We start from the raw sequence: 26,163 nt of genomic DNA, 5'->3' as shown, positions 1-26,163 counted from the left end.
ATTTTGTCCTTATACCCGAAAATTATAAACACATTTTTATCGCCCAAACTTATTTTACATTTACATTTTACCAATTATTTTGTGTGTCCCATCAGAGCAATGTGCTAGCTGTCAGAGCTTTACACTTTACAGTCCTTGAAATACATTCTTAAATCAATATATGATCTCTGGAGTTATGGTTGTTGAATGTTTGGTCGGTAGTTACGAATAATTTATGTCTATCACGCCACTAAGGATCTCATATTTCACATTAGGTACATCTTGAACTTAGATTCAGATTGGTGTTTAGGTTTGAATTCATGGATTTAGCTTAGGAGCCATTTTGCGTAGGTACCTACAGACAACAGCACATCAAGCTTAACATTACAGCTTCATAATCTATACTAATATTATAAATAAACTAGCGGCCGCCCGCGACTTCGTACGCGTGGATCCCGTTTTACCCCCTTCATCTATCTTACGCGGTTTAGATTTTTTCATACAAATGTTTTTTCCCGCTAACTCCCGTTCCCGTGGGAATTTCGGGAATTCCTTTCTTAGTGCACCTCTACGGTACCTAAGCTACGTCCCTTCCAAATTTCAAGTGCCTACGTTTAGCCGTTTAGGCTGTGCGTTGATCTGTCAGTCAGTCAGTCAGTTTCTCCTTTTATATATTTAGATGCGAAAGTAACTCTGTCTGTCTCGCTTTCACGCCTAAACCACTGAACCGATTTGGATGAAATTTGGCATAGAGATAGTTTGAGTCCCGGGAAAGGACATAGGATAGTTCTTATCCCGGTTTTTGAAACAGGGACGCGCGCGATAGTTTTTCTGTGACAGACAAAATTCTACGCGGGCGAAGCCGCGGGCGGAAAGCAAGTTATTGTATAAGTAGGCAATAATATTATTATAAACAAAAATGTTTAGTCTAATGTGCTGTCAACATAACGAGTAAGTTTGGCTTAGAATATATCAAGAATTAAAGCATGTGCGTATGTCTCTAATTTGAAATGCGCTGAAATTACAGCTTTTCAGGAACTACCCTATTAATCGCCTTCGTTACGCGCGATTGTAAACCAATATCCGACCATAAGAGTCATGTCATGCATCAGTCAGTTGAGATTACAGCCACACTGTTGGCTTTTGCTATGCATTTGTCAGTGCACACATAAGGTTTGCATTTTACGATCGACTTTAATAAGAGTAGGCGCACACCGTTGATTTTTAGTTGGCCGATAGTTGTGCCCGATTTTAAATTGTATGAAGAATCGGCCAAATCGAATCGGCGTAGTGTGCGCACTCCCATACATGCCCATACTGATCAACTGCCCGACTAAACTATCGGCCGACGAAAAATCAACGGTGTGCGCCTACTCTAAACACTCTTTTAATTTAAGAGATCATGATTTATTTTACTTCTATTTTAAAGGGGAGCTGAAATTATGTTAGCTGTCCTGTAACGGTTATCAGTGCAGCATCGATGATAAAAACTAATTGTATAATAAAAAGGTAAGTTGTACAACAAGTACTCAATCTAGCATTTAACAACAGTTCCATTTAAATTGTAGCTTCTATTGAGTGACTACATGGAATACACGGATAGTTGTCATTTAAGAAACCAGCCATTAATATTATACATTTAAAAAAGAAATATAATAGATAACTTAATTGTCTATTTATACACTACAAATAAATCTTACCTAGCTACAAATTATGTACAGCTCCTTAAAATTATAGTTTTCCTTACGTTAACTTACATAAATATGACTATGTTTCGCATTTGTTTTTTTGAAGTCTCTTCCGCAAGCACACGCTTTTTTTAGATTTTGCACTTGTATTTGACTCTACAGTACTCGTAGTATTTGACTCTACACTCGTATTTGTCCATACACGACTCGTGTCGACCAAACTTGGGCGGCACGGAGCTGCAAAGAAAAAACATAAAAGCGGATAAGCATCAACATCGAGCACAGACAATAATGTTCGTTACCTTAATTGCCAATTCGCTCAGCATCGGTGCACGACAGCCAACCTTGTGGTGTCAACCACCCAACAATTTCGCTTGGCACTGAAACACTAACTACTATTTGGGGTTTAGCAGTTCTTTATTGCAGTTAAAGTAACTTTATTTAATTTTGTGTGTGCATTCCATTTAGATTAATCGGTATGTATTGGTGAATAAAAACATCATTAAGGAAGTAAGGCACATTTTATTTATAAAAAATATAAGATATATCAGTACATATCATCTATTAAAATTATATCAAGGCTGCAACTATACATTACTGACTAAAAAGTTTTAAGTACGGTAACAACATGAACACAAAAAATTATGATTTAAATTAATAAATATGCATTGGGTATTTAAAAATAGTAAATACATTAGTATAAAATCAGGTACATATAACATTAATTGATAAAAACAATGGAAACGCAAGTCTAAATGTATGTACATATTGGAAGGAATTATGAGGAAAATGGAATTGTATAGCGGGACCAAAATTCAGGAAACCGATGGCATAATAAGTAGAAAGTGGAAGTATAACATTGTAACCGCAGAAGATCAACACAAGAAAATGTTATTTACATTATTATTTACACAATATGAATGACATTGCTGTCCAATCGGGGTTGAAGGCACGCGATCATGCCGATGAGGTAATAGCGGTGTTAAGGCACGCGGTTATGCCGAGTGCAAATACTGTCGATGAATCGGGTGTCCCAAAACTAACGCAAGATTTGAATTAAATAGAAAACACAGTTTTTAGTCTTTTGATTATAATTTTTTTATTGAATCATAAAGTACACAGGATATTGTTATTTATGGAATAAAACATCGGGAAAATGGCCTCCACCGCATACTGCATGAGCCATTTCCAGGTGATATTCTCTCGTTTCGGTGGTTAGAATTGGCTTCCTACATCGTGTGATTTAACACCATTAGATTTCTTTTTATGGGGTTATTTTAGATCACAGGTCTAGGTATGTCAACAAGCCCGAAACAGCCGGTTACAACAACGAAATTCAGCCACATTATGTAAAATGGTCATAGAAATTTAACGGTTGCGTATGTATGCAAAACCGTGGAGTTTAACCGTTTTTCCGATGTGTTATTCCTTAAATATCCTATCCTATGTACTTTATGATTCAATAAAAAAATTACAATCAATAGACTAAAAACTGTGTTTTCTATTTAATTCGAATCTTGCGTTAATTTTGGGACATCCTTTATATTGGAGAACTAGAATATCACAAAAACTGCCCTAGCCATAAATCGCGTCGTTTTGCGGGACTCGTACAAAAACAATGCCATGTTGTTATTTTTGTGTGTGTGGTTATATCACGTAAAACGACGTAGTCTCAGTTTTAGTGTAGTGGCTGCCTGACTTGTATTCTTGGCATTGTAACTAAATACATACATAAGTAAACAACCTGCTGTAAAAATGTGGGGAATGTCTTGGTGATTGTTTTCTTTTTTTGTGTCAGATATCATTGAGGAAGCAAACATCAATCGCCTCTCCAGTTTTGAGGAACCTACGCTCAATCGCCTCTCCAGCTCTGAGAAAGTTTTAATCAATCGCCTCTCCATCTCTGAGGGAGCTAAGATCAATCGCCTCTTCAGCCCTGAGGAAGCAAACATCAATCGCCTCTCCAGCTCTGAGGGAGCTAAGATCAATCGCCTCTCCAGCCCTGAGGAAGCGAAGATCAATCGCCTCTCCAGCTCTGAGGGAGCTAAGATCAATCGCCTCTACAGCCCTGAGGAAGCTTCGATCAATCGCCTCTCCAGCTCTGAGGGAGCAAGATCAATCTCCTCTACAGCCCTGAGGAAGCTTCGATCAATCGCCTCTCCAGCTCTGAGAGAGCTAAAATCAATCGCCTCTCCAGCTCTGAGAAATCTAAGATCAATCGCCTCCCTTATATGAGCTCTCTACACTGCGGGAATCGAGTATGGGCGGTGGAGTAAACGAGGCAAGCTGACTTGGGTAGAGTACAACCCCGGCCAGCAGAGCCAGCTCCATGATCTGTCAGTGGAGGTCAGAGCTGGTTTGTAGTTTCTGGCCGCCCTATAAGACCTCCCATGGATCACACACTGCGAGCATTTATGACCTCGCTCGATCTTCGGCGGCCGATTCCAGTTGTTAATGCCCGCTTCGTCTCTACGTAGGTGGTGTAAAGGAAAGCTTCATTTTACGGGGCTCGTAATCGAAGCGTCGGCTACCAGTGTACGTCAATCTGGTGGCAATGCGTGTGATCCGCAGCTCTGCCAGTTCGCTAACCATCAATAGACAGCATGACGAGGGAGGAGGCGGCGTCGAAGGCATTCTGGCATCTCACACCTCAGTCAGCGATTATCTTAATTGGGCGGCCGCCATATCGATGTCTGGCATTACCGCGGATGGCTCACGCCATCTGTATCGAACATTAGTGGAGGTTTCCCATGCCTCCGACTTAATATTCGGATCATCCAGAATTAGCGACCTGGTGAAGACACCCTCCGTACTACTGCCTCCAAAATATCAAGAAAAGCCTCGAATTCTTCGGCAACAGGGCGGTTTTGGGGAGAACAGAAAAAGGGTGCGTGCATTCTAGTTTCAACAATATACAATTATAACGTTTTGTGTTTTCTGTCACGGTTTTTATTTTTATTAATTAAAAAGGGGTTGTGTTTTTGGTAATTTCTACTTGTAAGGGGTTGTGTTTTTGGTAATTTCTACTTGTACCATAAATCTCGTTGTCGGTAAACGGTCAGGTAAAAATTGTGGTCTTATGTCTTGATTCAATGTAAATTCTGCTTCCAAACAAGATGGAAGATTGATTACATACAGTCGTGGTCAACTAATTAGGGACGTTATATGACTAAAACACAAGACCGTCTCTCCAGTCCGAAAAAAAAATCTTCACGAGGCTTTGTAGCTTGTGCCTATTAATAGTAAGTAATTTGGCTAGTATTCTAAATATTTAAAGGCCAGAATAGAAACTAGCTAGTTGCGATCAATATTTTTAAAATAAATAAATCATTGCCACCTACACATTTATTGACCTAGGGATGGACAACTAATTAGGGACACGTAACACTTTCACTGTAAATGTAAATAAATTATTATAAATTGGAAATTATTTAAGTGTTTGTTACATAAAAAGTTTTCATTAACCCGGCGTCAATGACGCTGGGTCATATTGACCCGAGGCATTTTCAAACGTTCATAATTTTTTTTTGCGTCCATTTTGTGGTTCGAGCGTTCATATAGCTGGAGATAGAACCTCCCTAAATCCATTCCGTTAGTTAACGTATTGTGACTCCGCTTGCGTAGCGAGATACACAGGCTTCAAATTAAAACGGGTCATTATGACCCGGCGTCATCGATGGCGCGGTGATTTTGTGACTTACTTTTATTCGCTTATTTTGTGTTTAGTGCTAGCTTATGTTGTTCTTTTTTAAGTTTTAGTCAAAATGTCTTTGTTATAGTAGGGAATTTAGTGCAAGAACCCCTCCACTTTGGTATAGAAGGCTCATTTTTGCAACAGTGGTTCTTTGGGTGCTCCTGAGTGGATTTCCGTCGGTAGACATCGGGAGCCCCCCCTGTGGTAGCAGGGGGAGGGGGGGCAAGTTTCCTTCCGCCGCGCTTCACTTTAAGGCCTATATCTTCAAAACTATGGGTATAAGGGCAAGTGTGGTATCATTTTCGGATAATTAAAGGATGGCGAATTCATTTCTAGAACAAACTTTTTGCCTTTTCATACAAAAAAATAGAAATATGGAGTAAAATTCACAAAAACCAAAAAGTTTTTTTTTAAATAAACGTCGTTTACTTTTAAACCACTGGAGATAATCTAATAAAAAAATATGACCTGAAAGCTACATTTATCAGGATTATAAAAATATAACATTGTATGGTACTTTTTTCACAAAAAGTAGGTGAAAAAAAATTTTTCTTCAGGACACAGCGGGCGAATTTTATATTTACGATAACCAATTACCTGGATGTGAGATGTTCCGTTTTAAAGATAAGTGTTTCTTTAAAACGGAAAACAAAATATGCATTAAAAATAAATAGAAACCTATTATAAGTTTTTATTTACATTCAAGGATTTAAGAAAGTTATAGCCAGATCTTACAATAATTGTTTTTAAGCCACAAATATTCCTTAACTCTTTACTAATTAATTCAATAACATATTGTTTAAATAAGTTCCGAATAAATTAAATACCTATTAAATAAGTAAAATTCGAAAGCAACTGTATGATTTTGTATTTCTCGCCCTAACTAGCTAAACTAATATCATGAGATTTACACTCATAATATCAACAATAATTGTAGAAAGGGCTACTTTTTTCTCGGGAAATTGCATAGTTACCTCGGCATGTGCGATAGCAATTTTGTGACCCGAGCGGGCAATCGCTAGTTCAAATTTTACACGAAGCCTCATATAATATTTGTAACGATTCTTTATTGGGTTTAAAATTGACTAAAATGCGACGTTGCCAAACGAGCGCTACGGATGCGGGTAATAAGCAATACTCAATCCTAATAGCTTTACATATAGCTTGGTTTGCTAGGGCAAACATCTACAGTGGTGCGCCGACGCTGCTTTAGACCCGAAACATGAATGAACGGGGGCGGAGCAATCGAGCGTGTGTGTGCAAACAATTTAGGCCCTTAAGGTGTCAAGGCGTTCGAGTCCCCGATAGTACATACATAGGGTTGCCAGGTCCAAAAACACAATAGCCAGACTCTGTGCTTCATTTGGCCGGACATTTTACTTTAAAATTAGTGTCATAGCTCACGAAGTACTATCATCATCGGTTGCCCAGCGCTTGATGTTATTCCGTAGCTCGGCTTTCTTTCGCATAAAAAGCCTAACAAAAGCCGGACAGGCTGGACAAGACAATATTTGGCCAGACAAGACCGTAAAAAGCCAAACATGTCCGGCTAAAACCGGACACCTGGCAACCCGATACATATACATATGTATAAATGATCTCATATTAATTACATTTACCAAATCATAATTATTTCATAATAACCGGTAATTATTCATAATTTTTATCACATTTACCGTAACAAATAAATCAGGAGGACAAGTCATAATACATATTGTTTTTTATTTGACGCTTTCTTTGGAATAGTTAGGTGGCATTTAAAAGAAGGCGAATTAGTATATTAGAACTTTAGAAGCCTCTTAATATTCCCGTGGCTTAGTTTTAAAATCAAAGGTTAGATACCGTGGAAAAATAATAATAATAAACTAATTTATTTCTGTATAAAAACAGCCTAAAATATTATTATATCTGCGGCTTGACTCATAATTTCCCATAAATAAATTAATTTTAACTCTTTGGTTTTATCTGATATTTNTTCGTTTTGTTTTTGTTTTATTAGCTCAGTAAATAACCCTATATACATAGACAGTAATTAAAATTAAGATTACTTGTACAATTTCCTGAAAAATGATTGATGAAATGTGGGTCAATATGACCCGGGGTCATCGTCTTTGCAATTATTTTCACGTCATTGGCGCCGGGTTAATAAATATAGAATACAAAACAAAATCATCAAACACATTTTTATAACCAATATCGTTGGTTTTGTTGGTTATAACCATTTGACATCGGCGCGGCGTGGATGCAATCAAATCTTTACAGGTTTCTAAAGAAATATTATTGTCAGTACGTTGAGCTGCAACTTTTTCCTTCGTTTCATACCATAAGCTCTATAGGGCTAAAGTCTGAGTTGTTTTCGGGCCAATCTAGTACCATCTCAGTGATGGTGACTGTTGCGCTAGGAACGATTAAACAGAGTACGCGGCATGTTTTGGGTCGTTATCGTGTTGAAATGTTCATGAGACTGGTAAGACTTCTTCAGCATACGATAGCATCGTTTTCTCCAATATTTATTTGTATTACAATTGCTCAAGTTTAACTTCAGTTCTTTTTATAGGTTACACTCTATGTCTAGAAAAACAGCCCCAGATTTTTATATTGCCGCCTGTATGTTTCACCTGCTTCTTCGTTTACTTTGGTATCATTTCGGACTTTACAGGTCGTCGCACGTATTGTCTGTCATCGGATGAAATAAGATTTATCTTGGTCTTATCAGAAAATAGCAAATTTATCCATTGAGCAAAAGCCTTAATGTCCATACTTTCTTGCAAACGCCAATCTTGCTTCTTTGTGTTCCATCTTCAGTAGTGGAACTTTTCGAGGAACTCTTCCTACAAGTTTTGCCTCCACCAGTCGCCTTCTGACGGTCCTCGCAGATACTCCAGCAGTCGGTTCTGGTCCAAAAATCTCGCTCTTGATCAGAACGAAACCCTTAAAGGGGTCTCTCTTTGCGAGTGTGACCATTCTGCGATCATCTTGTGGGGTTGTTTTTATTGGCCTCTTCCTTCTAGGCATACTTTCTGTGGTTTCATGATTTTGAAATAAGCCACTGCATCGTAGATTCATGTTTTTGGAACATTTCAGATGATCTGCAATTTACCGGTATGGCCATCCACACTGATAAAGATTGATCATAACTTAGCGCATTGTTGCTTTTCTTTCAGTCCATTACCTTTAATAATTTGATAAGTTTTTAACTCGCAAGATAAGAATATCGCTTTTCAAATTGACGCCGAAATTACGAAGGAACAGAATAAAAGTTATTACTTTTAACTTTTTTTAATTTAGAAGGAAAAACTTAAGCGTCCCTAATTAGGTGGCCAGACCATCCGTACCATAATTACCGAATCATGTGATTTGATTAAGATTTTTTATTAAGTTAGTAAGTTTTTTTGTTGTTATTGTATTCTGTTAAAAAGAGTACTTGATAGTCAATATGTTTACAAAGTAACAGTCAGTAATATCGAATGAAGCTCACAGTAATAGGATATGAGCACTTAGTATTGCTTAGTATTCTATCTATCCCTAATTAGTTGACCACGACTGTATGTACGAACATTCGCAATTGCATTGAAAATCGCATAGCCTTCTTACAATATATACACATTTATGTTGTTATAAATTGCTTCTTTGCTCTCAATAAGACGCAGCACATTTGAACATACAGGTACCTACCTAGCTTAATGTCACATATAATTGCTACAGTGAAATAAGATGTAGCAAACCATTTTGTACAAAAATAGCACACCTTAAAATTAATATGAAACACCAAATGCGCGCCCCCATTACGCGCGAGGCTAGCGTCAACTCTTATAAACGTACAGCACAGCATATCTACCTATTTTTTTTTTAAATCGAAAATTAACATCTACCACGGTAGATGCCACAATCGTTAACTTATGGATAGACTCTAGTCACTAGAGCATTTCTATGTAATGTAGCGAATAGCACAATACAGGTAAAAATGTACGACGTTTTCGTGAAGGAATGATACACTACATTTCATAGAGGGGCTCGTTGTTATGTTATAAGTTAATGCTCTAGCTAGTCTATACTCAATGTGCCATTTACATTGTATATGTTGTAGTCAAAACTCTTAATCGGTCAAAAGCACATTAGACTGCAAAAAATCAGTCGAAAGTGGTTTTGACTGATGTCATTGGTCAATATGACCAAGAGCGTTAGTCAAAACCACTATTGAATGCAAGCATTTTATTTAACTGACCGAACAAATAAATAATCGACTTATCTTTTACCTGACGAATACCTAGCAACATTACTGATGTACTTAAGTTAGGTGTGATCACTTTGTATGCACAAATCACAAAAATGTTACATTTTAAAATGTTTTTAACACATTTTTTATGATTTCCGAGTAATTTCCACAAATTATAACACTTTTTATAAATTTTGACTAATTGGTAAATATATAAATCAGGCGAAACCACTTTTGACAGATTTTGGTACTCAAAAGTGGTTTTGACTAACGCTCTTGGTCAAATCGAAACCACTTTTGACTGGAAAAATCAGTCATAAGTAATATTGACCAAGGGCATCAGTCAAAATCACTTTTGACTGATTATTGCAGTCAAAATGGTTTTGACCGATTATGAGTTTTGACTGTAACATATTATTAGACGTAATTAAATATTAAGAAATCTTAGCCGCACTGCTTAGTGGGGACGCGCCTACCAATTATCAAATTATCTTACAAATACTGGCGCGTCAAGACCACATAGGGTTGTAGTATTTTGAAGGACATAAGTCAGACTGCCTATACAGGGTGGAAACGATAAGTTTAGTGATCTCACTCGATTATTTCTAAACTAATCTATAATATCTAAAAACTGGTCTGGTCCTGTAAATGCTTCACGAGCTCTACAAACGGAATAACTGGATCGTTTACGTATTCATCTTCCATACATTTAGTAAATTGAATTTTTGGATAGATCCAGTTTATCCTGTAATACCGATAGATAGAGCTCGTGAAGGACTTTGGGGATCAGTAACCAGTTTTTAGATATCGTGTATAGTTTAGAAATAATCGAGTGAGAACACTTATCGTTTCCATCCTGTATAGCAAATAATTTGAACCCTGTATTTACGAAAATAAATACGTTAGTCATCATAATTTACTTTAGTGGAATGTTTGTTTGGAAATTGAAATTTGTTAATAATGCATAATGCTATAACCTATTTTGTCGTTTAACAATTTTATAATAATTTAATATAATTATGTAATTTTGCCGTAGATAAGGATCTGAGTTGAAGGAAGGCCTTCAACTATACAGGGTGTCCCGTAATGTAACGTCAAGCCGGAACTGGGTGTTGAGGCAAGTTATGCTGGTTATCAGAAAAATATAAAAAAAAATCTATGTGGCATTTTGTCAAAATAATAGGCATTTAAAAAAATCAAAAAATTCTACTCCCGGTGAAGGTCTTTTTACTGGTGTTGCTGCAAATCTTCACTTTTTCCAATTTTTTTTTTGTTATGTAACCCTGAATAATGCTTCTCTAAATTGTTATCAAAATTACAAAACCAGCTGCTCCAACTTGGATGAAAAAAATACATTATTATCAAAAAAATATCAAAATAAAAATTTCGCCTAGTTTAAACTGACTGTACTGAAAAAAAAATTGTACTACGCGAGTGTGGCAAGTGACGTCATAATTTGGCGCATTTAGTAAGGATTCCAAAATGGTATAACACTTTGTAAAATCTTGGTGTGATTGTCGACAATTTTTGTTTATTGGAAATGATCCCGTTTTTAACTTTATCTACCTTGGTTAAAAATATTATTCTAATGTGCCCAAAATTCAAGTTTCTGGCTTAAGTGAGGTGGAGAAGCCATTTTAAAAGGTATGAGCGGGACGGAGAGGGCCATCTTACCAAGCAGGGATAGCATGTTATGGATATCCGTAACCGTAACCGAAACTATCGGATATCCGAAATAAAAAAATATCCATAACCGTAACCGAAACTGATTCAAAAGTTACGGATAGTTTCGGATAAAGGCGGAGTCTAAGGGTACAATTCCAAACTGCAAAACTCTATGAAATCTGCAGTATACACGCCGCAGCTGCAATGCCGCGCTGCCGATGTCATAGTTTTTGCAGTTTGCGGTTGCAGTTTGCGGTCTGCGGCCCGTCTTGGAATTGAAATCTTAATATTTGTTTGTTACCAACTTGTCTGGCATTCGCTGGCACCATCTAATATGCCAGCCTGTTTTACCTTTTTCATACATAGGTATCGTCTTAGTTGGTACATAAAGTAGCTATGTGGGTCACGCTCACGCAGCATCTTGCTATTTGTATTATACCTATATTTTTGAAATTCTAATAATTCCGTAACCGAAATTATCCGAAAGTTTCGGATAATCTGAAATGATTTCATATCCGTGACCGTAGCCGAAACCGGTATAATATTATTCTAATATCCGTAACCGTATCCATAACCGAAACTTCATATCCTTATTATCCCTGTTACCAAGTACAAGTGCAGGCAGAGCAGGTAGTAAAAGCGCGCGCGCACGGGTGACTTTTGTCACAGTATGCCAACTACTAATTACTGTCATAATGACAAAAGTTTCTGTGACTTTGGGCACATTAGAATAATAATTTTTAACCAAGGTAGATAAAGTTAAAAACGGGACTATTTCCAAAAAACCAAAAATTGTCGACAATTACTGCAAAAATTTACCAAGTGTTATACCATTTTGGAATCCTTACTAAATGCGCCAAATTATGACGTCACTTGCCACACTCGCGTAGTACTTTTTTTTTCATTACAGTCAGTTTAAACTAGGCAAAATTTTTATTTTGAAAAATTTTTTGGGACTAATGTATTTTTTTCATCCAAGCTGGAGCTGCTGGTTTTGTAATTTTGATAACAATTTAGAGAAGCATTATTCAGTGTAACATAACAAAAAAAAATTGGAAAAAGTGAAGATTTGTGGCAACACGAGTAAAAGGACCATCACCTGGAGTAGAATTTTTAGATTTTTTTTAAATGCCTATTATTTTTAAAATATGCCACATAGATTTTTTTTTTATATTTATCTGATAACCAGCACAACTTGCCTCAACACCCAGTTTCGGCTTGACGTTACATTACGGGACACCCTGTATAATTCAGGTGTGGCAAACCGGTCGATCGCGACTATTAGTCCAGTCGATTGTGTCAAGGCAAAAAATACTACATAATTGTGTACTAAACTATGCTGTTCAATTTAAGATTTCAAGAAGTATTTAAGTGGTAGATCACCCAGGGTTTCGTTAGTAAACAGGAGGCCACCCCTGATATAATTATTATTGCAATCGTAAGGTGATGTAAGTACTACCACCAGTAAAAAAGCTATAACATAATCAGGTTTATAACTAAAATTATATTCACAATGATATTCCAAATAACCTATCTGTGTACTGCCAGCTTTATAAGTTTTTAATAGCACCATTTATAGTCTTATTTTTTATATAAAAATCAGTCTTACAACATTTTACTTTTAAATTATTATATTATACAGAGTATTTGATAGTTTTAGATATGTATGCGATCAGTTTGAGATCACACTTGTCATGATATACCTATTCTATTGAGATCTGCTAGGATATCTTCCTTCAGATTTGTTACAAGACATTAAATTTGAACCAATCTTTGTCCCAGTTAACGAACAAGAGGCAGGGGCCTCCTACTACCGCATCATTCTTATTTATTACATTTCCTAACTTCAATTAGAACATACACAAACACAATCAACACAACATTATTAAATTCACAATTTAAATGACACAAAGGCCGATTAAATTCCAGGCAAAAATTGGTTACATATTAACTTACTTGTTCAATTCAAATCAGTCTAATAATATAAGAACACAATAGTGTTAATCTGAGCACAAAAATGTGCATCAGCCTTATAAAAATATAAAACATTACACATTTAATTGCATTTGGACTAATAAAACTAGTAAAGTATTCGCTTAGCAAGCTACAATATTACTTATTATTATTTAAGGTTAACAAAACTCTTTGGATGGTAGGAACTTATAAAGTAATACTGATTATTGTAAAGCATCACTTGTAAACTCATTCTAAACAAAAATATGTTAAAATACTGAATTAAAGTATAATGACGAGCATCATAAATATTATCTACAAGTAATGCTGTTTTTTTTAAACTTAGGCTGAGTTGCACCACTTAACTTTGACCGTAACTTTAACGATAACCGGTGTTTTTGTAAGGTGTTTGACAGATTTCTGACATTTGTTATAGCTAAAGTAAAATGGTGCAACCCAGCTTTACACTATAGGCCAGTCAAAATTGAAATCGAACACCGCGATGATTTATTTACTTTCACATGTCTGATAAAATTGATCCACTTCCCGGTTTCCCATTGAGCTGAAATTTTGGATGCATGTGTAAGTCGGATGACAATGCAATATTATGATGACATGGAGCTGATCTGATGATGAAGCTGGAAGGTAGCCATAATAGGAGCTCCGCAATAAAATAACACAAGCCTATCGAGTTTGGGCTCGATTAATTCATATTCATGAGAACTTTAATCCTATATAGTAACCATCAGGGTCTGATGATGGAGCAGGAAGGTGGCCATAGGAAACCCGCACTGAAAAGACACAACCCTATCGAGTTTGGGCTCATTTAATTCGTATTGACGATAACTTAAATCTTATATTTAAGCCACGATAGCCGAACGGTGAAGGGGTCGGACTGGCCGACTCGTGATCCGGGGTGGTGGGGTGAAAAAAATAAAAAATAAANGTGGGGGAAAAAAAAAAAAAAAAAAAAAAAAAATGGTAACTAGGGTCTGCTGATGGAGCCGGAAGGTGCTCATAGGAAATCCGCACTGAAATATCACAAGCCCGTCGAGTTTGGGTTCATTTAATTCGTATTGACGAGAACTTCAATCCGATATGGTAACCAGGGTCTGATGATGAAGCCGGAAGGTAGCCATAGGAAATCCGCACTGAAACGACACAAGCCCATCGAGTTTGGGCTCATTTCATCCGTATTGACGAGAACTTTTCGTTAGTACTATATGTATAGGATTAAATTATTTCGCTCCAGACTTGTGAAAGTAAATAAAAGCTTGTAATAAAAAAACAATAAAGGCATCATTGTTATCACAGCAAGATTATCAATTGAGATCAGTCTTCTTTGCGTAACCGCCAGCCTTTAAAAGAGATTCATACCTCTTGGTTATTGATATGGTGGGAAAAAATGGGGTGGATGGAAGCCCATCATGTACTGGTTGTAATGTCCATTTGGCGGCGGGGGCGGCGTGGCATGCCTAGGGTTCGCCGCGACTAGCGGCCCGTGGGGCCCGGGCAGACCCACTGGGCCAGGGTGCCCAAGCGGGCCGGGGGGGACCATGGGACCCGGAGGGCCATTGGTTTGCAGCTGCGAGGAGGGGCCGGGCTGCGGCGCGCCGAACATCGGCGGCGGGGCCGCGCCTGCAACCGATAGGACTGTACAGTCTCAGTAAACAAGTCAGAATATTACAGCACAGCACAATGGAACGGTTCTGGATTCCTTATGGTAGAAAACTGTTCATATGTAGTCGAACCACTTTTATTGATAAATAAATATAAATATCCTTGGACATTTGAAACTACTTCTACTACGCTTCTAGTCCTGTATTTTAAGATTAAGTATGGCTGAGTAAGGCACACTGTCCGTCATTTGACGAATGCACACCGCATCACGAACGGAAGACTAAAGGTAGGCCCAACGTGTCACTTTGTGGACAGTTTTGTTTATACGCAAGATGCAAGCAATAGCGTGCGCATGACGTGCGGTTTATGTGGACAGTAGGCCTTAGTGAACCATGAAGTTGGATAACTGTCGAGCGCCTAAAAAGAGGTAGAAGAACTCACCAGAAGGCGGCGGCCCGTACGCCGGAGGGAAGGGGTGTCGCATCCCCGGCGGCGGCCCGGCGTGCTGGTAGGGCGGCGGGAAGGCAGGGGGCGTGACGCCGGCGGACGCGGGCCCGGCCGGCGTGGGCGCCCCCGCCGTCGATGGCCCCAGCGTGGGCCCAACAGGCGCCGGCCCGGCAGCGGTCGTTGGAGGTGGAAACGGGCGCGGAGAGCCATTGGAGGTGCTCGGAAACGCTGGCCTAGACAACGTTACATTGGTTCTATTTAACGTACGCGCATATTTTACGCGATCATAGGCGAATGACATGTCGCGCGCCCTGTCTTTGGTTGCGCGTCCTGTCATTGGCCTATTATCGCGCCGGCGATGGCGATCTGCACGTGTTGGTTTAGTAGAGATAGAAAACGTCGTAGATCTCCACTGAAATACAATTTTCCTAAAAAGGACGAGTTTTCTTAAAGGAATCTATTGTGATATCTTCATCGATTCGGACGTAGGTAGTCGATAGCTCAGTGGTCAGTTAGTACGACGTGACGTGTTTTATTTTCAAACTCTTGTGATCGGAGTTCTGTGCGAATGCCGCGAGCGTAAAACGCGTCGTGAAATGTGTTTTAATTTTTTACGTTCACATCCTTCAGAACCAGAGGGCCCGCAACCGCAGCAAACACGGACGAAAACCGCTTCGTGCGTTCTTACATTGTTATTTGTTGTCTTAAGTCTAGTTTTGAACTTCGTTTTTTAATAAAAGACTTGAATTACAAATGAATAAAACCAACGCACCTGCTGTTATTCGCAGCTACGTGCTCAGGACGGGATGCAGTCTGTCCGTTCACGTAACGCCTCGGCGTTAATGCGTTGTCGTTTGCCGCATTCATTCGCAGCAAGCTTTCGATGGTACATGAGTCTAAGGGCGAATTTCTTTCTGTCGTTGTAGTATTAGCTGAAAATTGCAGTTTAAAATAAATAATATTTTTTGAGATTTGAAATTAAATCGATATTTTACGAACTGAGTACTTACCATTGAGTAAATAACTCAATACAATGTCCCTTATTGATGATGCTTGTAACTGTAATAAAAACAAAATAATAGTTAGTATATAACAATGATAAAAAAAATGGCTGTGACATACGGACGGACAGACAGATATGACGAATTTATAAGGGTTCCGTTTTTTGCCATTTGGCTACGGAACCCTAAAAACCAAAAAGTAACCTTGAAATGACAGTTGTATGAGGAATATTTTTTAAAGAATTACTTGATGTGAAAATGAACAAATAAGAATATTTTGGTTTTTTTTTTACATAATAAATCTGCTATATTTTTTACTAACGGGTGCTAAGTTTATAAACCTTCCTAACTCTATCTAATAAAAAACCGCTTTAAAATCCGTTGCGTAGATTTAAAGATTTTTAAGCATACATAGGGACAGACAGACAGGAAAACGACTTTGTATTATACTGTGTAGTGATAAATAAATAAATAAGTAAGTACTAATAAATAGGTGGTGTTCGTTACCAACAGCTTATAGAGACAACAACAGTTTCGTGATTAATTTGTCCACAATAACAAAATTAGCATAAAAATAATATACTTACTGAATCTAGCGAATTGCTTGCACCAAAACCATCAAAGTTATCCTCAAACAATCTATGTATCATCAGCGACATAGGAACCTTAAAATAAAAACAGAATAAAATTATTTGATAAGTAGGTATCCTAATTCAAGGTATAAAAAAAATAATGAAACGACATCGACATTCAATCAGTGGGGCTACTCCTAACTGTCAGTTTAGGTCAACTATTTTCATTCACAGAGAAGCAGGGAAGACTGACAAAAACCTGACTAAAGCTAGATATTCACTGATTAAACTGATATGATCCAAAAAACTACTCGCTTCATGTTACGCTGTATCTAGTAGACGGCGAAGAGAAAGGCGATACGGTTAAGATCCCTTTAAGTGTGGTACGACCTCTTAACTCCCGTCCCGCTACCCCTCTAGTATTGTTTAACTGCTAATGACCCCCTAGTCTAACTAGTAATATGGGTAATAATCTACTCCAAGAAATTCAAACTTTTCTGAAAATGTTAGCTAGACTACACTCTACAGGCAAGTCTAATAAAATGACACATCACTTTTGCTACAGAATTTTTTCTTTGTCGAGACAAGATCAGTTAATAAAAAACGAAAACAATCGTTTACTGAAGTAGAACACAATACCACAGCAAGCAACTGATTTCACCTGGAAAAGTGAATGTTTCCTTTTAGTGGTTATTTTCCTAAGGAACTGCGACAAGGAGTACCTGACTCCCTCTACTACAATTTAATCGTTCACCTACAACTGGGAAGACCTCAAGTCCTTTGACGTAGGTGGTACTTATTCATGAGCATTGAAATACGAATCGGTGTTAAAAAGAGTAACCCCACTGATTTACGCCGCAAAACCATTGCACATGTCTGTTTATTAAAATTAGTTGGAGTAAATATCTATGCCGAGCTTTTGTTTTTATTAATACATTTTAAAATAGGTAATAATGATACTTACAGACAAAAGCGGCGAATTCTGCACTCCCTGCAAATGATATAAAAATATAATATGACATCATGGCGTGACGCAACAAATGCAATTTATTAATCGACAACATGTGAGTTACGTACGTCAATATTTTCTTCAACAGCGACACAAATATCCGGCGGCAGTAGGAACCTTAGCATGGCCTTCAAATTATCCAACTCTTGGACTTTGGTTTTGTATAGCAGCTTTTTATATTCTTGTTGTCGATTTAACTTTTCTATTTCTTGCATACATAGTTCGCTGCTGTAACATAGAATGACCAACGTAAAATGAAGATTTGCGGCACTACAATAATAAACTGTACCTACAGCTTTATCGCGACAACGAAACTATGCAAGATAATGCTCGTGTTTAATGGTTGATTTGTGTGTTACATCCATGCCCACTTCGATGATAAACGCGTTGCCATATAAATCATCGCTGCGCAACATTAACTATTGTATCGTAGATGGCATTTCAACGAAATTATATTCAAGCCATTTATATTACTTTCGATTTTATAAAAGAAAATTCGACAGTGTCAATCTCACTTAACCTCAGATCACAACAATTATTCAATATTTTCGCACAGCCACTTAACGCGGGTTATTTCTTGACTTTTATTCAAAAGCATTGTGAGAACAGTTCGTTAATTTTACTACTATTCCGTAACTACGATGTTATTCTATCCTGTAACTTAGGATATATCGAAAATCAATATTTCCAAAATCGCTGTAAGAGCCAGGTCAACTCTCAATTAATTTTTTACTCATTTCTTGACCAATGTTTCCCATATTTTCTAAGCTACTGTCAAGAGATTTATTTGCACTTAATTATAATATTATCAAGGCATGACGTTGCTCTTAATATTCAAGACACGAACAAATGTTAAGAAACCATTAAAAATTAGTTTTGTAAATAAATATACTATAAATTCGCTTAAATTTTTTTATAGCTTATATAATACAGTCGCTTCTAAATATTTACCATCTGAAACAATAATAAAATTCGAAAACATGCGAAAGTTTAAATTGATATATGGCAGGAAGGCAAACCTTAACTCTCGTTGTATGCATTGTTCACACATTTTGTCAGGCTTCGCGTCGTCCAATTTCCTTACTTTGCTTGGGCCAGCTGAGAACAAAATCAATGCACGCCAAGCAAAATGCAACATTAGCCATTTACTCCATTGCAGTAAAATATTCACAGAAAACAAATTATTGAATACATTATAACACATTGACAGTGTAGTACACAAATATAATTTTATATTAAGACCATTGAGTTATAGTTGATATTTCGCAACTGTCAATGTGTTAATTGATTACATTTTCCTAGACTAGAAACTTTTATTACACGCGCAAGTGTAATAAATGGTGATTACTTTGCATAATAATTATACATCGCAATGTTAGTAGTACACTTTCAAAATGTTATATGTAAGGAATGAAACAACATCAAAATAAATTCAGATATTAAGATACTAGGAAAACGTAAACAAACCAAGATTGTATTTTATTTGTTTGTATGGAACTTACATGTAATATATAAAAAGCAATGAATTTATATAATATAAAAACATTATTCAAAAAAACTGAAGGTACGCATAATCATATTTTCATATTAAAATATATGTATAGCTGTATATATATTTTTTTAAGAATTATTAAATATAAACTAAATAATACATGTATGCTTGGAAATAATTAATACAATGTTCCGTCCAATATTGATCTTTACACTTATACAAGGAAACCATTGAAGGAATTTCATCCAAGTATTTTTTCAAATTATACATGTTTTAAATTATATTTGTAAATTAAAGAAGATTCGCTGAATGCCACTGGGAATACTAAATGCTTTATCATAACAAAGTAAACATTTTGTGTCTTATCGCAAAGCAAAAAAATAATAAGTTATTATGATTGAGTTAAAAATAACTAGCTAGGTATATAAATGTGAGTATGTTAATTAACCAGAAAGAAATAACACTTATGTGAGTGACATAGCAGCCACTTACTCCAAAATAAATTTAATGCCTCATAGCCAGTGTGAATAATCTAACTATCTGTTTCATTTACGTCAAAATAAGTTAATTCAGTACAAAAGTAATGTCAATAAATAATACTCACCATCGCTGGCATCACTATTAGGTCTTTTCATTGAGCCATTTTTTACTGTTGCTGGTAATGGAGGTGGTGGTCTACTAGCATCAAAACTGTTGACAACATACAAAGTAGGTCAAGAAAAATAAATGTATACTTCCAAAGTAAATAAGTATGCTTTTAATTGGTTTCTAATAAAATAAACAATTATAAATATTGCTGAATGATCCTGACAGATGGACATATTGCAATAAATGGTAGAAAAAAACTATCTAAACTAAATTGGACCTTATTAAAATAAAATTATAAGAAATAATAATTTAGAAACACTAAAGAAGTAAAAAGATCACTATTAAATAACTTACATGGGTGGCAGAAATGGAGGCGGTTGGGTTGTTTGGAAATTTGGAGGTGCTTGAGGTGGTGGTGCTGAAACAGAAAAAAATTAACTATTGAAACTAACATGAAGACACAAATTTCGTAAAATTCCTCCTAATATAAAATTTAAATAGACAAAACATTGAAAATAATTAAGCTTTAAAGTTTATTAGCTTCACACAGAATAATGGAATTGTATAATGTTAAAATACCATGTGACCAAATTTACCAGCATATAATGTGGGTAATGTGGGGACCGGGTGCACTGCTGCAGGTTCATTTGGTGGTGGAGGCGGTGGTGGTGGCGGAGGCGGTGGTGGCATCACCGACGGCACCGTCTGAGGCGGCGGGAGCGGTGGTGGCGGAGGCGGCGACATGAAGCTCACGGATGGCGTCGGATTGTAGCTGCTCGCGACGCTACTTGCTGCTGCGGCTGCGGCATTCATGGCAGTGTGCCTATCCAGAAGAACTTTTGGGAGCTTCCCTGTTGTCAGAAATAGGTTCTCCTCTTCGCTGGATGTGTGCAGATAGGTACAATCAGGCCGTACGCATCCTGTTCTGTTTTGAAAATTATGACAGAACCGTATAATTTTTTTCATGTCCTCCAGCGAACACTCATGGCGGTATTTACACTGCCCATACTTATTACAAATTCCCCAAACGTAATCCCTACAAACCCGGTTTTTATCTGTAGGCGAATTACGCGTACGGGGATCCGTCAGTGCAGTAGTAGGAACAGCTTGCACCGGTACGTGGCGGCCATTTTGTTCACTATGTGCGTTCATTTTTTGAGAAAGTCTTATAACATAAATAGTTTATCATTTGGATATTCCAATAAAATAATGAGTGGTCCAGATTTGAAATTAATACTAAACTGGTCATAGAATTCCATTGACCAGAGCCTACAGTACCTTTCACAATTTACGCCACCACCAAGGTCCTCAAAATATCCATACTACATTTAAGCAAATTATTGACACCAACAAATACTTTAATGTCTCGCCACCATAATGGTATAATTAAATCGAACCATGATTCCTTCAAGTTTAAAATTTAAACAAAAGAAATAACACCACCATCTCATCAACTCTAACAATCGCGTGCAAATAAAGATTTAAAACTTCATTCACCATTCATTCCCACAGTTCATTCCTCATTCGAAACGAATGTCAGCTCCACCGTGGCTCCACCAATCACCACACACTGTTTAGTGATGTACAATGAAAACTCCGAAAACTTGACAACAAATAATTAATGTCTCTTTTTTCACACACACCAAAATATGGGCGATGTACAGGTAAAGTATGAAGAGTGGCCTCAGATTATGAATAAAAAGAGTGGCCGAGATGGTGTTGTTCACACTATGTATTACGATCATAGTGTATTTGATTTGCGTCATGAGAATACCAATAATTTAGTCGATTAGGTCCTAATTTAGTCAAACAAATCCATGCAGGTGCTCGCCTATCAAACTAAAAAAATGTGCTAAACTCTACTCGTACTGTACGGCTAAACGAGTCTAAACCGGTCAATTTAGTCGAGTTAAGTGATAAGCCACGCATTCGCATAGCGATTTGCACTTAATTTGAATTTAACTACATCATTAAAATCATGTATAACAGGGAAAAAATTTTACAGTTTGGTTTATAGAATATTAGAAAATTTGAGGACATTAAAATAATGTAATAATAAAATACTATTTTTTTGTATTAATGATTATACAAAATTGATTCAGCGCTCTACAAGAATGTAATATTTACCTACCTGCTTTACTCCATCCCTAGTTACCCTGCTGAACGTTGGACGTCATATCCTTCGCTTCGGCCTGCCCTTGGCGGGAAAGTAAAACGTCATGTTGATTCTTCTTCTATTACAGTGTGAGTCTTGATAAAGTGCACTTAATGAAAATAGGTGAAACTAGACCTATGTATATTTATCGACAAAAAAGAGGTAAAAAAATATCTGAAATTTTTAAATGTTTTTATAGATTTTTTTCTATTTACTTATTGTAAATAAAACGTAATAACTTTTAAACTAAGAGGTATATCCTAAACGGATATTCGGATCCATACGCCGAAGGATTTGGTCAGAGACGGCGTTGCCTTTGCATGCCGTCTTAATAAGTTAGCTTAGCTTAGCTTTAACCAAAAATGTTCTTGGCTTGAACATTTTTACGATTACTTGAGTTAAAGTAGGAGTACCTATAACTTGCCACTATGCTTAACGTTCGTGGATTATGAGAAAGCTTTCGATTCAATCGAGACTTGGGCAGTGTTACTGTCTCTCCAGGTAGGTATACCGAGGTGCTGAAGTGCTTGTACCTACAAAAACGCCATCATGTCAGTCCGACGAGTAGGTATTCGGTATTCCTCTGCAGCGAGGTGTTAGGCAGGGAGATGTTATCCGAAATTCATGTTCACCGCGGCATTGGAAGTCACTTCCAAAAGGATTCGGCATAAACATTAATTCACCTTCGAATGATGGAATCAATGGAAAAGATCTTGGCACAATGCTCGAAGACCTTTATCAAGTTTATATCGAATTTAAAACGAAGTTTATGTCGAATGTCCATGTTGCACCCTATCCAGTTTCGGTTCGAAGCTCAATTCTCTAGCTAGATTATTGACAATAAGTCAATCCAACTCGGTTGGGCAGCGTTCGAGAAATTACGCAAAATTTATTCGTCCAAAATACCTTAGACCTGAAACGAAAGTCTATAACCAATGTGTGTTAAAGTAAAGCTTAAAGTTGCTTGTTGCGATGTTTCTTTTGGCTTCGCTTCGGCCTGCCCTTGGCGGGAAAGTAAAACGTTATGTTGATTCTTCTTCTATTACAGTGTGAGTCTTGATAAAGTGCACATAATGAAAATAGGTGAAAATAGACCTATGTAGGTATATTTATCGACAAAAAAGAGGTCAAAAAATATCTGAAAATTTTAAATGTGAAAAATGGGGATCGAATCAAAAATGAGGAGATTTGTAAACGAATGAAATTCTGATATTGCCCGACGGATTAGCAAGTTGAAGTGGCAATGGGAAAGGCACATAGTATGCAGAACAGATGGTTAATGGAGGCCGTGTACCGGAAAACGCAGCGTGAGACATGGCGGTGGACCGAAGACAACGTAAAGATAGCAGGAAGGTAACCGCCTCTGTGGTCTAGTGGTAAGACCACCTGCTTCAGACGCAGAGGTCCCGGGTTCGATTCCCAGTGGGGGCAGATTTTTCTGTTCGGTTTGGTTAGTGGTAGGGCTTGTTCTAAGTCCGCCTGGCTAGCTACCACCATCTTACCTAAGTCTGTCGCCATAACAACAATGTTAACAGCATTGTTGTGTTCCGGCAGTTAGAGGTAAGATACAGGCCAAGAGCTTCCTTGTTGTGGATAAAAAAAAAAAACAAATCCCAATCCCATCCCAAGTTCAAGTCTAACTACTTACAGATTAAGTAGTTAGACTTGAACTTGGGATGCTAATAAATTACACCAACTTGTAATTTCAGGCCTTGAATATTTACGAAAGAATTTAATTTGTACATCTACATTTCATGGCAGCCAAATAGGTATTACAGACAGTACAGCATCGATGATACAAAAGGTAAAAATTTATTATAATAAGTGATATTGTGTAACCTAATTTTTCTCTAGCAAATACCTAATTTTACAAAAAAATCTGAATAGTTTGGTCATCACTAAAGCACTGAAATCTTAATGTTTTTTACCTTTGTTAATTCGCTCTGCATGTGTGCATGCCAGACAACCTTTAATGTGTCAACCAGCCAATTTTATTATTGTTTATGAAGAAGACAAATTCGCTTTGCACTGAAACCTGCTACATTTGTGAATTGGCAATCCTTAATTTTTTTGGTAGCAGGTAGTACTTACTAAGAGTAGTAGTAGTAGTTCCTACTTGTCTTCATTTGTATCTAATTCTGTAAGTAATTGTACCTGTCACTAGTTATAATTAATGGTGAATAATAACATGGTTGGAAGTAAGGCACAATTTATTTATAAAAATATAAATAATAATATTTAATACAATCTATGTTACAATAAAACTTATCACAGTTGTTTGCATAATTACTAACTAAAAAGTTTTAAGATTTACAGTACAACATGAACATAAAAAAAATATTAATTAAACATAGATAGGTCAAGGTAGCTATGTAATAATACATGAAAACAATCGGGTACATAGGTAAATGTATAAAACAAATTCAAGATTTTTTTGTTCAGAGTCAAAGATTGAGAACTGCAGAAACACACTAAAACAAGCATAGAAATTGAATTCAATAAGAATGTACTTAGTTAATACGTACAACACAATGGAAAATAATATTAGCGAAATTGAATAGCAGGTACAGCGGGGTCAACTTTCAGTAAAGTCAATTTCATCGCGTAGAAGTAGATTTATAATGGGGCAATATTGTAACCGCAGGTCAAGTTTTTACAATAAAACATTATTTACAATTTTATACAATATATGAATGACATTACTGTCTAATGGGGATTTTGAAAGGCACGCGATCATGCCTACGAGGTATTAGCGGTGTTAAGGCACGCGGTTATGCCGAGACATTATTGATTGACCCGATGTTTATGGAGAACAAAACTTGTGGTGGCGGCGACTTGAATTTCGCGGATGTCGTTGAATTGTAGCCTATTTGTGACGTGGCTGCTGCGGCATTCATGACGTTGTGTTGTGCCTGTCCATCCAGCAGAACTTTTGGAACTTTTCAAAAATAGACATATCTTTCGCTGGAGTGCAATCCTAACAAATTCCGTTTTTTTTCTAACGAGAATCTGTCTGTGTAGATACAGCTTGTACCAGTTCATGGCAATCATTTTGTTCAATAAGTTCATTTTTTGGAAAGTCAGTGTTTCACATCTGGATATTATGCTAAGAAAAATCAATAATCAGGACGATTCCATTGAAAAGTGCTTTCACTCACATCAGCTTAATGTCCACACTATTAAGCAAAACACGCCACAAATAAATTAATGTGACACCAACACCACCATGGTATTACAAATAAATGTTCACCATGATTTGGAAAAACAAAAAAATTAACAGCATCATCTCAACAAATCTCGTTTGTTTAACTCGTACCATCTGTGCTGTGGCTGTGACTCGTACCTTTTAAACAATAGTTGGTTGTGTCATGAATGTCATGCATGATGTGGAAAAAATATTTCACAGCTTCATTCATTCCTTCGGTCATTGATAAAATCGAACAGTCTGAGAATCGAACGAGATCAAACCAATCACCCATGAAGCTAAAGATAAAAATGGAGGGCAGAGTTGGAACAAAAACTTGAGTCAAATACCTACTTATATCTATCTCGCTCTCTGCGGCCCTACCTATCTTTTTAATGTGAACTTTTTAATGTGCTATCTTCTGATTTAAATCTCCTTGTAAATTCTTCGAAATAGCCATTCACTAACCAAATCAGAAGTTAAACAAATAAATAATTAATATTTGAAACTAAGATTACCTAGTTAAATAAAAAATCACAAAATTGTCGGCCATTTAGGCTTAATGTGTTGGCGAATCAGGGAATTACAATCCCAATTCCTACCCAGGAACACATTAGTTGCCACATTAGTTGCCACATGGTACCGATTACCCAATCGGTACCATGTGGCAACATCGGCCCAATCCGGCCCATCATGGCGGTTGTTTACTATTTTGTTTATTAAGCAGTTAATTTTGTTTGAGATTGTTTACAGGAAATAATCATTGTTTTATCACAAGAATTGGTGCAAAATTTTGTAGTGCGTGGTTGCGGTAGTACGTGGTGTCCTGGAAGTGACATAAGACTCCACGCGTAAGTGTTTATTTCGTGATTTCCGACATTGGATCATTGTAAACATTTT

At 36.9% G+C, this 26,163-nt stretch overlaps 1 protein-coding gene across 1 annotated transcript; it reads right to left on the bottom strand.

Annotated features, from left to right (window-relative positions):
* Positions 1–1,868: 1,868 nt before the first annotated feature.
* Positions 1,869–21,393, bottom strand: LOC114354100 (formin-like protein 20). Its single transcript, XM_028306357.1, has 12 exons — positions 20,521–21,393; positions 20,279–20,342; positions 19,941–20,026; positions 18,864–18,942; positions 17,913–18,072; positions 17,800–17,826; positions 16,851–16,928; positions 16,273–16,321; positions 16,035–16,194; positions 15,257–15,495; positions 14,573–14,833; positions 1,869–1,904 (listed from the first exon to the last, which is right to left on the bottom strand). Exons 1-11 carry the CDS (start codon positions 21,074–21,076, stop codon positions 14,580–14,582), a joined length of 1,752 nt encoding a protein of 583 aa, XP_028162158.1. The 5' UTR covers positions 21,077–21,393; the 3' UTR covers positions 1,869–1,904; positions 14,573–14,579.
* Positions 21,394–26,163: the final 4,770 nt, after the last annotated feature.

Source organism: Ostrinia furnacalis, unplaced genomic scaffold, assembly GCF_004193835.3.
Source record: "Ostrinia furnacalis isolate ACB-3 unplaced genomic scaffold, ASM419383v2 OfSCF1918, whole genome shotgun sequence".
Classification (NCBI taxonomy): Eukaryota; Metazoa; Arthropoda; class Insecta; order Lepidoptera; family Crambidae; genus Ostrinia; species Ostrinia furnacalis.
Note: the sequence above shows the minus strand (reverse complement) of the source record. Positions and strands in the feature narration are given on the sequence as shown.

Bases quoted from the DNA above. Each gene is read 5' to 3' on its own strand.
- LOC114354100 (XM_028306357.1), bottom strand. From the start codon at position 21,076: ATGAACGCACATAGTGAACAAAATGGCCGCCACGTACCGGTGCAAGCT. The intron at 20,343-20,520 runs GTAAATTTGGTC...TTTCTGTTTCAG, and splicing joins ATTACCCACATTATATGCTG to CACCACCACCTCAAGCACCT. The intron at 20,027-20,278 runs GTAAGTTATTTA...TGTTGTCAACAG, and splicing joins CCTCCATTTCTGCCACCCAT to TTTTGATGCTAGTAGACCAC.